The sequence below is a fragment of the Camelus dromedarius genome, chromosome 11 (assembly GCF_036321535.1).
Source record: "Camelus dromedarius isolate mCamDro1 chromosome 11, mCamDro1.pat, whole genome shotgun sequence".
NCBI lineage: Eukaryota > Metazoa > Chordata > Mammalia > Artiodactyla > Camelidae > Camelus > Camelus dromedarius.
The window spans coordinates 5,513,138-5,527,828 of record NC_087446.1 but is presented as its reverse complement, the minus strand read 5'-3'; the positions used below and the strand labels follow the sequence as shown (position 1 = coordinate 5,527,828).

The 14,691-nt window shown below is 46.6% G+C and overlaps 1 protein-coding gene across 1 annotated transcript in view; it reads right to left on the bottom strand.

Annotated features, from left to right (window-relative positions):
* ARFGAP3 (ADP ribosylation factor GTPase activating protein 3) overlaps window positions 1-14,336 on the bottom strand; it is a 46,225-nt gene extending 31,889 nt beyond the window's left edge. Inside the window, exons 1-5 of the mRNA XM_031463389.2 lie at window positions 14,163-14,336; window positions 9,503-9,621; window positions 5,097-5,169; window positions 2,642-2,773; window positions 1,610-1,693 (exon numbers count right to left, since the gene is read on the bottom strand). Coding sequence (XP_031319249.1) covers window positions 1,610-1,693; window positions 2,642-2,773; window positions 5,097-5,169; window positions 9,503-9,621; window positions 14,163-14,231 — 477 coding nt within the window. The 5' untranslated portion in view covers window positions 14,232-14,336. The remainder of the gene's footprint in view (window positions 1-1,609; window positions 1,694-2,641; window positions 2,774-5,096; window positions 5,170-9,502; window positions 9,622-14,162) is intronic.
* Window positions 14,337-14,691: the final 355 nt, after the last annotated feature.

The following is a 14,691-nucleotide window of genomic DNA, read 5'->3' as shown; positions in this document are numbered from 1 at the left end:
GACCATTGGGACCTCTTTCAGGCTGGTTCCTGAGTCCTTTAGACATGTGCGCATCCACTCCCCCAGCCCCGGCCTCCTAGCACATCCCGACCTCTCGCTCTATAACGTGCTCCAGGCTCACCCGCCCCAGGAGCCCCAGTCCTAGGATCTGCCATCTCTTCACAGGCAGCCCTGGTTCCTCTTACTGGAGAATGGCATTCAGAAACCAAGATACGGGTGTTGGGTGTGACTGTTGTGCGGGGAATCCTGTCTCTGGGCCTCTGAGTGGACAGAGCTAGGTAATATACTTACGTGTGTACACACACACCTATAATTAGTTCTCCATCGTGTGTGTGTGTGTGTGTGTATATATACACCCACATGCATATATATACACACACAGGGACACACTAAAGTGAACTAATGCATATTAACGTCTCCAACTCTAATCCACACCAAACTGTTCATCTCTCTCTTTTTAGCCCATCATTTCTATTCTTAACATTTCTCCGCTACTAATCACAGATATTCTATATCCAGCTCTGTATTAAACACCAGCAGCAGATCACAACAGAGCGCCTTATGTTTTCTTCTTGTTCTGTTCCCATCTTGTTTGATTACTGCTTTGAGTAACTATTGACTCTGTCAATAATAACATGCATGTAATATACAAATTATAAAAGCCAAAAAAAATCGAGGTTTAGCAATTTCTAACAACTTCACGCAATTTTTACTTGAAAATTAGTTAAAGAAGGACTGAACAGCAGTTAAGCAGATATTGCCCCTACCCCAGCGGGACTGGAGGAGGCAGGGCCGCTAACAGAACATCCGAGGCTCTGAGCCTGGGCTCGCACACATTTCCTCACAGGCCCAGTTAGTAAATATTTTAGGCTTTGCAGGTCTTATGTTCCCTGATCTAAGCGGTTTGGGGAAAATCTACAAAAGGACCATGGATTATTGCTACTGGCGCTGTCGGACTACAACGATGAGGCTAAGGAAACAGCACTTGTTGAAGGCTTCCTCTGTGCTAGATGCCAATGCCTTTCCTCTGTATTAACTCATTTCTTTCTCACAGTAACCTTGAGATATGTTCTACAGACACAGCGAGATCGGGGCGATGAGATTCAATCTCCTTTTAGAATCTGTCTTCATTCTTTGTCAATCCCAAAGCTCTGAGCTGCAGGAAGACTGGTAGGAGGGCTTTCTCAGCCTCCCAGGGAGCGAGGAACAGGGCATGGGATACCTTCCAGCCAGCGGTGTGTGGGCAGAAGTGCCATGTGGTGTGCTACCCCTGGACTGTGAAAGATAGGGCACTTGCTTTCCTGATGTCTGCCCTCCTCCCACTGGCTGGGAAAGGTCATAAACTGGAGCAGCCACTCTGGACCCTGAGACGGAGCCACACAAAGAGAACAGCAAAATAAATACCTCGGTCAACCCTGGACAGCTGACCCGTGAACTGCTGGTGGGAAATTAATTTCTACGTGAAGTGACTATATTTCAGGTTGTTTGCTGTAGCCGCTTAGCCTGCAACCTAATGGAAACATTTTAAATATATGCCCTTTATAACTTCATGTTTATAACTTTATATTTGAGAAGCATACTTTAAAATTATGTAGAGTGTAACACATACCTCAGGAGAAGCATGGGAGGCAAAAAAATCTTCCTCCTTCAGTGGCGGCGACAAAGGCGGAACCACACAACTGTCGAGCCACAGCTGGAACAAAATCACACGCACTGCTCAGCACCTCACCTGCTCTAAAGAGTTTTATTTAATACCCTTCACTCCTTTTCTAGAGACAGATTTACTAATGATTTGTACTTTCCATTACTGTAAAGTCAGTAACAGGCCCACACGGGGCCCTGAGCACATCTTAGTAATGTATCAAGCCAGTAACTTCCAGGGCAAACCTTGTGGAAGATAAACACCAGCTCCCAAGTCATTTCTGAGAAGGAAAGACGAGCTTCACACCTGCTAAGTACAGCCGAGCCTCGTCATCTGGATTCCGTATTTGCAAATTCACCTACTTGCTACAATTTACTTGTAGCCCCCCACCTGCCATCCTGCGGGGACCCCTGCAGAGCAGCAGAGAATCTGTCCCCCGAGGTGCACGTTCCCAGCTGAGGCTGAACAAGGCAACGTCCTGCCTCATGTTCCAGCTCCTGCTGTCCTTTCTGCAGTCTATTTAGTGACACGCTTTCCATGTTTCTGTGCTTTTTGGTGGTGCTCTCATTGTTTAAAATGGGCCCCGAGTGCAGTGAAGCACCCCCTCATGTCCCCAAGCACATGAAGGCTGTGACCGGCCTTACAGAGAAGACACAGCCTTCACTCAGCTTCACTCAGCAGGGGCTGTAGTGCTGTTGGCCATGGGTTCAGTGTTACTGAGTCAACAAGAGATACAAAATAAGGTGTCTTTAAACAGAAACACGTGTGAAAAAGGCTATGGGGTGAGTATTGACTGTACTTCCCCAGGAGTGGGGCCGCAGCACGCACTGCTCCGTGTTCACAGGACCTCGCTGAGAGTGACCGTGAACCCACCATATGTTATTTCCTCATAAGAGAATCAGCTGGAACGTTCTACTGTTTGGGATGAAAGCCCCCTTCTCCACCGCGATGAGGGTCCGTGTGAAGGAGCCCCCACCCCCACGGCCCTGCAGCGCTTACATCAGTGCCGTGCTTCCGGGTTGCCTGGGAGGCCAGCGACTTGATTCTCTCCCTGTAGAGCTGGGCCGCGCGGCTGTTGTACTTGGCATTGGTGTCGTTGGTGGCACACCCGTGTTGATGGAAGAAGGAAGACTGCAGAGGAAAGTACGTGGGGGACAGCAACACCACATTAACCAACACGTGATCAAAAATGTTACTGCATGTTACGAATGATTTTTTGAACAAACTAGTGAAAACCAAAATAATTTAAATCATGAAAAATTTTAAAACACATTTTTCCTTCTAAAAGGGGTGACACCCCCACAGACCTGCGATTGATCATCTGGTGAAAGCGGACGTGAGACCTGCATTAGCAAATGAAATCACTGGCCTGTCTTTTCTCCACTGAACCACCTCCGCCGTCCTGAATGTTATTTAAGGGGATGCTCTCCACTCAGGGCTACTTTTAACTCATGAGGGATTCATTTCAATTTGGATTCCAGTAAACTGGAATTTCTGCCAAGCAGGTCAGGAGCCACGCTCTCATCTTCTTCAGCACTATTTCCTCATTAGGGGAGACCACAGCACAGACATGGTGATAAAAAAGATGTTTAAACAATCAGAGAAAACTGCTTTCAAACGCCTCTCAAAGGTTCCATGTACAGTCATGAATTATAGTGTTCGCATCTTAAATAAAGCAAGTGTTTTAAAAACCTGTGTGAGCAATCCTTTTATTAAACCAACTGGATGAATAATGGTACCAAGCACACACAGGTACCAGATCCTAAGTCCTCTGCGGGCACCACCCCACTAAATCTTCAGAGCAACACTATCAGTCACAGTTTACAGACGGGGAAACTGAGGCAGGGGGTGGACAGCTTGCCCAATGTCACATGGGCAGAGCAAGGGGCAGACCACCCAAGCAGGATGGTCCCCATTCCGCTGCTTGAGCCCAACAACCACTGACGGACCCCTCCCCACCCCAGTCCCCCGACCTCCACTGGCTGAGATGAGAAAGCTGCTCTCTGGAGATGGGTGGGGGCCTCTGTAACCTTAGGACGGCTTAGAAATGAGGACAGATACAATTAAACCCATGGTTTAGGTTGGAGAACAAGTTTGTGGACATAACGACAATGGGCAAGGGTTTCGAATAACATGCTTGAAATACTTAAGGCATGCATTCTCAACAGGGGGCGAAAATTGTTTCTTGGAAAGTGGAAAAAAAAAAAAAACTTAGTTATTACAGTAGCTTGGAGCCTTCCAAAGATCACTCGTACTGACAAAATCATATTCCTTAGTATTTAATTTCTCTCACTAGGGGAAAAAATGAATCTAATTTAAGTTTAAAGTAAGCTAATTGATTAATTTAAATTTAATTTTTCTGCTTAGGGAACAATAATATGGTATTTTGAAAACTACTATTTTAGATTTACAATTTTAATTTTAAATATTTAACTGATGCAGATATAATTTTGATTTGAAATGTGTGCAAATTTGATTTCTTGTACTTTGAATGTTTAATGGCATGTCTGAGGGAATTCTGCTTACTCAATCTACACCATTTTGGCATACCATTATAAATATATTTTGGTATTTTATAAATATATAATGGTATTTTTGTTTGTTTGGTTTTTTTGAGGCGGGAGGTAATTCGGTTTATTCATTTCATTTATTTATTTTTAATGGAAGTACTGAGAGTTGAACCCAGGACTAAACATGTGCTCTACCACTGAGCTATACCCTCCCCATCTTAACAGTATTTTAGATAAAGGGTGATTTTGCTAGCTAGATTTGTAGGGCTGCCACTTGGGTATTTTAGAAATCAGATATACTGAGTTTGTAAATGAAGTTTAAAATGTTTGAGGATCCTTAGTTAGGTTTGTAAATGGGGTTAAGGAAATTTGCTCTTGTAAAATTATAAATTAAATACTTTAAAAAGTTACTTTTTACACAGAAGTTACTAAGTTTATAAATTGACATATGATATTTATGTGCTATATTTGAAGATTTGGAAAGTAGGCTTTTTAATTTGTAGATTTAATAAATTAAGTAAAATTGAGATGAAAGAAGCTGGAAGCATTCCATCTGAGTACAAAAGTCACCCTCAGGCATTAAAAAACCATACTGTCATAAAGAAGCCTCCCAGGTCCTCCGCATCATCATTTCCCGTTTTAATTTCTTCAAAGCACTTACCAACACCTGTTACTTTCTTGTTTATTTACTTCTTTAATTGCTCTGTCTCTGCCTGTGGGAGGGGTCTCATTTGTCTATCACTGTATTCTAATCCAGAGCTTTGTGTTTATTAGGTTTTTAATAGATTTCTGGAAAAACAAGCCAGTTGGGTCGTCCAACTCCTCAGCCCACCATGCCTTTCTGTTGTCCAACAGGGCCTCCCAAGTTCTCTCGTGCAAATGTGAACTCCTTTCCTAGTGCAGCACACATGCACACAAGAAGGACATGGCTGAGATGAACTTACTGCATTGGCATTTCCTCCAACTTGCATGCATCGCAGTTGAAACCAAGACCAGTTAGAATCCAACTCCGTAGATCTAAACGGAAAGAATATTCTTAAATGTTAATACTTTTTCCTCCCAGAATCAAGCCACTGAACTTTTGAGAATAAGGTTTCCTTGCTCTTCAGGATCCTAAAGAATTCCGAGTTTGTGCTGGCAGTGACAGATGCTTCCAGGATGCTGGGTCAGGGCAGCTGATACAAGCCACTCCTGGCCCCTGTCACCCTTCCTAGAAGACAAGGCTCCAGCTCTTGAACATAAAAACTAATTGTTCTTGAACTGACCTCTCTCTCATAACACCGGAATTTCAAAATAAAAGGTTTTGATGATAACGGACTCTGAATATAGTCAACCTGAGGAAGACACGTGAACTGTGTATCGGCTCCCATTGCTACATGAGGCGGCGGCTCCTTGCAGGTTGCTTCTTATCTTCTATTTAGATTAAGAGCTGTACGGAAGGTAAGAGTCGGTGACAGCGCTAAGAAGAAAGTAAACCACGGAAAGCAAGAAAAGCTGAAGAATTAGTTTCACTTTACCAGAACTGTTCGTTTTCAGCATTAGTCATTTTCAATTTGGTTCGAAGAATGAGTCACACTATCACTGATACTAAAACAGTTACAGTTTAGGACAATTCACAAAACTATTTCATTTGCAAAGATTCACTTGTCCAGGATTGTATTAATAAAATTAATGGGTTCATTTTCCAAATTTATATCCTCTTATGAATGCACCTCAGATAATTGTGAAGCTTGAGAAAAACAGGTTTTAATTAAGAAAATTTAAAAATAACATTTAAAATGAAAAGACAAACAGAATTGCTCCTGTTAACAAGTCAGGTAAATGATAAAAACGGATTTCCCATAATTTCTACAATCCTTATGAGTTAAAACATAACCTCCTTAAAAACTGCATGAACTAGCTTCACTAATGGCTGCTACAGTTAGTATTTTTTTTGTACGTAGAGCAGAATGAATCTCACAAATAAACCTGACAAGGTTATCATGTAATCACATTTTTAAAATGAAGTAAATTACACTGTGATTAATCTAGACTCTTAGAGACAAGCCCAGGACGTTTCCAGGTAGCTATTTGTTTAACTGGCTTGATTGCTTAATATAAGGTCAGGAAAAGTGCTGCCTTTCTGAGCTAACAACATAAAAAGGTGCTCCTCTCACGTGCACTGAGCAGGCACCCAAATGACTCGGATCTGACCATCGTGGACAAGTGCTGGGGGCCCGCCACCTGCCAGGCTCTGAGTCAGTCCATTTGCTCACTCCTCCCAAGCCCTGTGATGAGCACAAGCCCTCTCATCCCCACTTTCAAGAGAAGGAAACTGAGACACGGAGAGGTAAGGAACACGTGCAGAGCTAGCGGGGGATGGCACCAGGATTCAGACCCCTAGGAGTCAGGCTGCAGCGCCCTCGCTCCTAGTGCCCACCCAGCACTGCCTCATGAATCTCTGGGGCGCCCGCTGCACCCAGGCCCACATCAGCCTTCCCCTCCCACGTACACCCCTCAAGGAGTCAAGATTAAGTTCCCAGCCTGGCAGTCAATCAAGACCCTCCCAACGTCACACAGATCTTCCCCTCTGACTCTCATTTCCCCTCTTTTTCCTATGCATACAAAACCTAGCTGCTAAACCTTTCACTTTTCCCACCTCTACACCTTTTCTTAAAGTCTCAGCGCTGACTTCCTTTTCCCCAGCCTTGTCTCCATCATCAAAATCTCACCAGATCTTCAAAGTTCACGGCAAATGTTACCTCCTCCTTTAAACTTTGCCTATTATTTTCTAACCAGAGGTAGACACGATGCTTTGTTTCCACCTCTTTATAGTCCGTCTTCTTATTTATGTTGTATTTGAGCCTGTCCCTCCCCCTAGTCCAACAACAGCAATGCATGGACAAGATGGACCCCCTTCACCTGTCATAGCTCATGCAATACTTAATGGTGAACTTGAGAAGAAGCAGAGCTGGAGGGAGGGGGCCCCAGGAAACTGGGCTGTCACAGGCACTGGGGTGAAGTGCTCCGGCCCTGGGACCTGGTGGGGAAGGGCCAGATGCCTAGGTCCACTCTGTAGTCAGCTCCCAACACAGCTTTGCCATTTCCGTAGACACGTAAACTGCCCTTCCTTTTTTGTGGGGCAAGAGCCAGAGGTTATAAATGTTTTCCTTTGCAAAATTGTTGTCTTGAAATTCTACTTAAAAACAACAACAACAACTTTTTAAATAAACATTCCACCCACACCAAACTGTTAATGTGTTCATGCCTGGGAAATGGGACTGTGTGTGTGTCCGTGTGTGTGTCCGTGTGTGTGTCCGTGTGTGCAGCTGGCTGGCGGGGGAGGAGAAGGGAAGGGAGGCGGGGCTCCGGAGGAGCAACTTTCACTTCCTGCTTTATATGCTCTGGGACTGTTTGGATTTTTTTCCCCCAATGAACTAATGTTTGTAACTTTTTAAAATCAATAAAAAATGTTTAAAGGGCAGCCCTCCACTTCTCACAAAAAAATCCTTAGTACCTTTATCATGCTTGACTTTCTCTTAGTCTAAGTCCTAGACTGACGCCCTTGGGTCACATATACAGTGATTTTTTTTTAACAGTTGTTTTTGAGTTATTTATAAGCATTGTGATTCATACTGTTATATTTATCTAACTTTTAAAAGAGTAGTGATTAAGCCTGCAACAGCCCAAACAGATCCTGCTGTCCGGCCTCAGGCTCTCGGTCAGCCCTCAACTGGGGAACACGTCAGAAAACCACCTGATTTCCTGGAATGGCTTAGCTGGCAGTGTGCTTTGGTGGTGAGGAAAAGGGAGGGCCGGGTTCTACTGGGCAGGACTTAGCAGAGAGGAAGAGGGAAAGTGCACAGGAAGAGAGAAAGGAAGACAGGCAATTACACATTGCCTCGAGTCCAGGCACCCCGGGGTCTGTGCAGAGTGGGTCACCCCATGTTAACTGGTGACAGTCTATCTGGGGGGAAACTAAATGAAGAATAAACTTGCCCTGGCAACTAAAGCCCTCGGCATTTGTAAAAAGAGACAAGGACAGGACGGTGTATTAACAATATACTGGGACCAGCGTCTAAGAGAAAGAAAAGAAGACAGGAAACTGAGAGATACTCTAAAGCCAGTAAGAACACATAAGAGAACTCCCTTTTCTAAATAATTACCTATGGACTTACACGGCTATGATATTTAGCCCATCATACCTTTATAGAAATTGATTTCTGAAAAAAGAACTCAGGAAAGTACACACAGTTTTTTTAGCTTAATATATGAAAAGAAAATTATGTTATTATTATTATATAGTTTTTGTGCCAGCATACAAAATATTACAAATTATAATCGATTTTATCCTACCGGAACAAATGTTCTCTATGGTAATCACGTTGTAATGTCAATATTCCTTAGTCATAACATAAAATAAAACTGCTTGCCATAATTTCAAACAGACTGCCTGCCTAGCTGGTTCCTTCCCTGGGAAGGGAAGTGACAGGGAAATAGGTGACTGCCTGGGGGAGGCCAGTCGTACAGAGACCAGAGCCCCCGCCTCGGGGCGGCAGTAGGGGGTGCCCTGCAGAGGCCACAGCTGCTCAGGCACAGGCCTCACTCAGTTTCTAAGCCCCGAGCATGGCCAGGGATCCGTGTATTATTTCAGTTTACTGTACTTCACACCAGGGCACTTCTGGCCTCCCACTGGACTGTGGGGCTGTGTCCAGAGGGGTGCCTTTCTCTGGGGCCCACAAAAGCCCCACAGAGGCCTTTGACAGAGGGTCAGAGCAGAGAGAGGGACTTCACAGAAGGGTGCCAGGCAGCCAAGTCTTCAAATTAAGAAAATAAGACTTTCATACTGTAAACATTTGAAACTGCCACTAAAATTCATGCACAAACCATTCCCCCAGGCTGTGCTATTAGTGTCCTTGGGAGCCAGAGCAGTAGTTTATGCTGGAGGCAAACCCCTGCTGTAACAAGGGGCCCCCGCCCCCCGTGTTAACCCTCCGCCTGGGGGAGGGTAGGCCGGACCCACTGCTCCTGACTCCCCTTCTACCAGGAGGCGTCAGAGCAAGGCTCCTCTGTGCCTCTGATCATTAGAAGACGATAAAGGAAAAGGAAATACTGTCTCAAACCCTCTATTCTGACTGTGTCTTCAACAGCACTGCCTCAGGTCTCTCACACAGAGCTCTACGGAACGGCAACTGAATAGTAAATAGCTTGTTTTCGCAGTTTACTTAATTATGTAAGATTGAAATCTCCATTACTCATAATCAACCTCTCATTTCACTGGACGCCAAAGCAAACATAAAGGAAAAGGGGAGAGAGACCCATGAAACAGTGGAATCAATCCCACACCCCTAGTGATGGAAGACTCACTCACCGGATAAAACTCAAGTGAACACCGAGTGACCGGTGCGACCCTGAGCAGTCGATGCAGAGGAACACCCCGTAGGTTATGCTTGCCCAGCTGGGATTTTTGGCACCACAGTCGAAACACACCTGAAAGAAAATTTTTAAATTCAGTTATTAATTAATTCTGATTAACCAAATGAACCATCCTCTGGGCAGTACAGGATTTGGCTTGAAAGCTGCTTCATCATTACAGGTTAAACTGGTTATTAGAAAACACCTCACCTAGTTTTTTTCCCAAAACCTCAAATTTCAATTTATTTTATTACTATATTACATATAATTATATAGCAGTAGACTATTAATGTAATGCATGAATTATATAATAAGTTCTATATTACTGCATATCTGTTATAACACTATGCAGCATGCAAAGTGAAGAGAACTTGGGTGTGTTTATCATCTCAAATATTACTCGTATGTAAGGCATCAACAGGCTTCCTACCAGTCATGTACATGAACCCGAGACAGGAATGTCCCCTGCTCAGCCCCTGGACGGTGGCTTTCTACCAAACGGCAGGTGTTCGTGCATGTCCTTCTCCCCTAGGCCAGAGAAGGAGGGCGTGGTAGCCAGACTCCGAGATGCCCCCTGGGATCCTGCCTTCCTGGTACTCAAGCCCTCACATAATCCCCACCCTCACTTTTCCCCGGTGGGCCTGTGACCAGTGATATGGAAGCGCCAGTATGTCACTTCCAGGATTAGGTCATAAAAGATGCTGGGGTCTCCTTTCTCTCTCTTGCTCTCCCTCCCCTGGATCACTGGCCCTGGGGGACACCAGCTGCCACATCTTGAGGACACGTAGCCCAGTGGAGAGGCTCGAGTGGTGAGGAACCGAGGCCTTTAGTCCAACAGCCAGTGAGGAGCAGAGCCTGGCTGACTACCACGTGAGTGAGCTTGGAGTGGAAACCTCAGCCTTCGGGCAACTGCAGCCTCATGAAAGACCCTGAGCCTCCCTTCCTCAACACTGATGAAGCCAACATTCTTCATCTGATAACAGGAGCATAAAAGTATTTGAAATACACAACGCTTGTCATGGAAATTAATAGTTACAATTAATCAGAGTCAGAACAACAGTTAAAAATAGAGATGTTTTTCATTGTTTTCAGGGGAGGGGGGACATTTTTTAGCCAGCTGAGCCACCCCCAGATTCCTGACCCTCAGAACCTTTGTGAGATAATTTGTTTTTTCTTTGAAGATGCTGAGTTCCAGGTAATTGGATACATAGCAATAGACACTAATACAGAGAGCTGCCCCTCTATGAAATGCTGTGTCCTTCATGCCTCCTCCACTCTGTCCAGGTCACTTTTATAACTCAGACGCACAGCTCATAACCAAGGAGCGTGCCCCGTCCTGCACTGAGGGGGCTTGGAGCTCCTGCAGGGTCAGGACGCTTCCCTTCACCTCGCCTTCCTCACATATCAGCACAGAGACTGGATGTGTATTTTTTTAATCTCCCACAGAGCCTGAAAAACAGTGACTTACTCATACTAAGCATCCAGGAAATATATGTTAATTAAATGAAAAACTTACAAAACTTCTACGAGCCTGAAAATTATCACCAAGCCCCTCAAGACTGACTGAAGTCAAACAGTCTTTATCTGATAACAGGACATAAAATTACTTTAAAATACACAGTGCTTGTCATGGAATTCATATTTGTAATTACTTAAAGTCAGAACAACAGAGTAGTAAAAATTCCATGAATAGGAGATTTTTTAAAAGCACCCATCTTTTGGATACAATTTACAGGAAGAGCCACCTATGTGAAGGTTGTCCCAACTATAATCATCAAGAAAGATTTGGCTTCTGGCCTTTTGAGGGCAATACAAGAGTGAAATATTCACATTTCAAGGCTCCTCACTGTGCCAGGCTCACATTAGGTAAGTGGGAATAGCGGTGGCAGGGCGACAATTGACGTGAAAGGCACCAGCCATTCACTTCAGTGTTTACTGATTGCCTGCTGTACACCAGACACTGGCAGATGCTGAGGTATTAAGAAGTGGATGGTGGCTCGGACTCCAGGACATTTGATGAGTCCCTATCCCCCGGCCCCCAGGCCACTGGAAGAAAAGGACCCAGAAATGAAGACGCCCCGTGGTAAGAGCCATAAGCAAAGGAATCCCCTCCCATGGGATGCCAAACAGTGGATGACTCTGCCAAAGGTGCTGTCCCTCTGCAAGAGGCCACTGTAAGCCTGCACTTACTCAGCTACCAGCTGTCACTGTCACCATGCACCTGGCTCACACGAGGCAGATGGACAAAGGTGGCCCGGGAGGAGTCGGCCCACAAGGAGCCCACAACCTAGCAGTCCCAGTGGGCAAGACAACCAGTTATAAGGTTGAATCTTAGTAAGCAAGGCCAGGATGCAAACAGTTTTCTAGACAGTGTCCAAGCAGCATTTGGGATCTCAAGAACAGAGTCTAGAAGGGCAGTAAGTGGTGAAAACCTGAGCAGGAAATGGCCCCATGCGGGGAGGGGACCCAGAGACAGGGAGTACACAGCCCAGAGCAGTCAAGTCCAGGAATCACTCTCCAGGCGGTCACAAGGCTGGCTATGTATGAAAAGACAGCAGCAGGGTTTCTAACAAGTGGCCTCTGCGTCCTCCTGACCCACCAAGATGAAGAACTGCAGAAAGTAGCTCCATGAGAGCTGGAGCCCCAACTACCTTGTTCACCTGAGCTGAGCACCAAGCCTGGCACAAAGCAGGTACTAAATGCAAATACAGGAGTTGGGGCAGCTTGTAGGGGTGGAAGAGCTCACAAGCTGAGATTGGGACCTGTGGAATCTGAGATCAGAAGGCAGCTAGAAACACAAGCGTGGCTCTTACAGATGCTGCCTATGTTCTCCTGCTAGAGCAGGGACTGCACTTTGTGTTGACATGCAATCCTAAACCAAAGTTGAGATGTGGTTTTCTAAGCAGTATATCAGTTCTTACGGTGGTGAAACACAGTTTTGGACTATCAATCTGTTTGAGTGTTTGCTCCATGTTGGGCACTGTTGTTGGCCAAATGAATCTTTGTAACAACCCTGTAAAGGTTGCTCATAATTAAAATAATAAAAACAAAAAAAGAGCTGGCATGTATTGAGGACCGATATATACAGGTACTTCTCTAAGTGCTTTACTTGGCTTTTCTCATATAATCCTCATAATAACCCCCTGAATTAGATCCAGCTTATGCCCCATTTTCAGATGAGGAAAATAAGGTACAAGTAACCTGCCCAAGGTGACACGGGTAGTCAAAGGGTCTGGACAGCAATTCACAAGCAAGCCCAAACATGTCCCTCAAAAGTATTCTTGGTATAAAGACAGTGAAATCGTATTTAAAAGGGAACCTTCCCTTTGATGAATTCAGTCAAAGAGAAAATATGTCGTGTTTCTGAGATAAAGCAGACAAAAATATAGTTTCTACACTGCTAACTGCAGATCCTAATCTAGTCTAGTCTACAGCAACCACTCTTTATAAGCAGATCAATCTAAATTTGAAAATCAAGAAAATAGTAAAGAAATTGGCACTGGAGAATTCCTGGACCACTTCTCCTCCTGACTTTCCTACATTCACCGGCTATCACCTCCAATAAACCATTTCCTTCTTCACTTCTCTTAGGCTGTAAAAAATGTGGGCTCCTCTCCACCTAGATTATAAACAAAGACACCTAAACTTTGTAAAACTCAGCAATTTTCTATTCTATTATGTCATGGCTCATGACCATGCTGGTTAACAGCTGTCACTTTGGGGGTGACAGTGGGGACCGGACAGGACTCCTGTCACAGGAGAGGGGAGAGTCCACGCTGACACAACAGCCCTTTGCACTGTCCAGGTTCCACTCCAACCTGTGATCCTCAGCGGAGGGTGTCACTTTAGCCCGATGCATCATCACACCAATCTCCAAAGAGACCCAAAGAGTAGAAAGGGGAAGGTCTGTGGTGGGCTTTCTTAGCAAGAAAAAAGAGCTGGAAGCCACTGCAGCGACCACTTAGCAGCTTTATCAGACAGGGAAACTGAGGCTGCCATGAAAAGATACAGGGAACCAACCACGTTCCAACAGTCGCCCTGAAGAGCTTCAGAGGAGAGCTCAAGGGTGCAGAGGGGGCAAGGCGAGCTTTCTAAGCGCCCAGTGCTGCTAGCTGGAGTTTCTGACCCGGTGCATGCTTCCTGGCTGGGTCACAGGTGGCCTGCGGTGTTCGCTCCCAGCCTCAGTGTACGCTCCGCAGTCCTCTCTCGGGCCCCCGAGCTCGCCTCTGGCTCTCTCAGGAATTCAGTGTCTACTCCGCCATCCCCAAAAGCCGGCTCCGACTCCTGTAAGCTCCCTGGCCCAGTGTCAGGAAGTCACAAGCGTCTGCCCCCTGGACCCCCAGATGCTCTAGCCTCCCGCCCCCAGGACCCCCAGGCGTCCGCTCTGCCCGGGACCCTGGTGTGCTCCCCCTTAACCGCCCCCTCCCTTGCTGAGGCTGGCGGGCGGCGCACAGTCTGGACCCAGGCGAGGCCCAGTCGCTGCGGCCGCACAGTGCGACGTGTCACAGGCCGGGCCGGCTCCTCCTCCCGCGGCCGCGGCCACTGGCGCCGCAGGGGCCGTCCGCGGGGTCCGGTAGGGATGCCAAGCAAGCCTGAACGCGTCTGGCGGCCGTTACCTTGTTGGTGGGCACGGAGCGGAGGCGCTTGAAGATGGTCAGGATGTCCTGCTTGCTGGGGTCCCCCATGGTCACCAAACAAGCAGGGAGCAGCCGGCCCTGACAACCGGGAAAGACGGAGCAGGAGCGGTTGCCGCCTCCGGGAGGTAGACGACGGCCGAGGGGCAGGGCTGCGCGTGACGATAAACCACGCCTCCCTATGGCCCCGCCCACTCCCCGCCTACGACCAGAACGCACGCGCCACTCTCCCCTAGGGCTCTCGCCTAGGGACGCCGCTGGCTCCACCCACTCGAGGCCCGTCCCCCGACGCTGCACGCGCGTGCGCAGGAGTCTCGTGCGACTTCGTCAGGCTTCCGCCGTTCTTTCACGGCCCTGCTTGGCGGAGCGGGTCTCGGTGAGGTTCGCGTATATGCGCGCGGCTGCGAGAAGCAGCGCTACTTCGGCTGGTGGGCCGCTACTTCGGCTGCTGGGCCACCACTTCGGCTGACAGACTGTCTCCTTGGCCGAGGTCCTGTCACCTCCTCCCTGT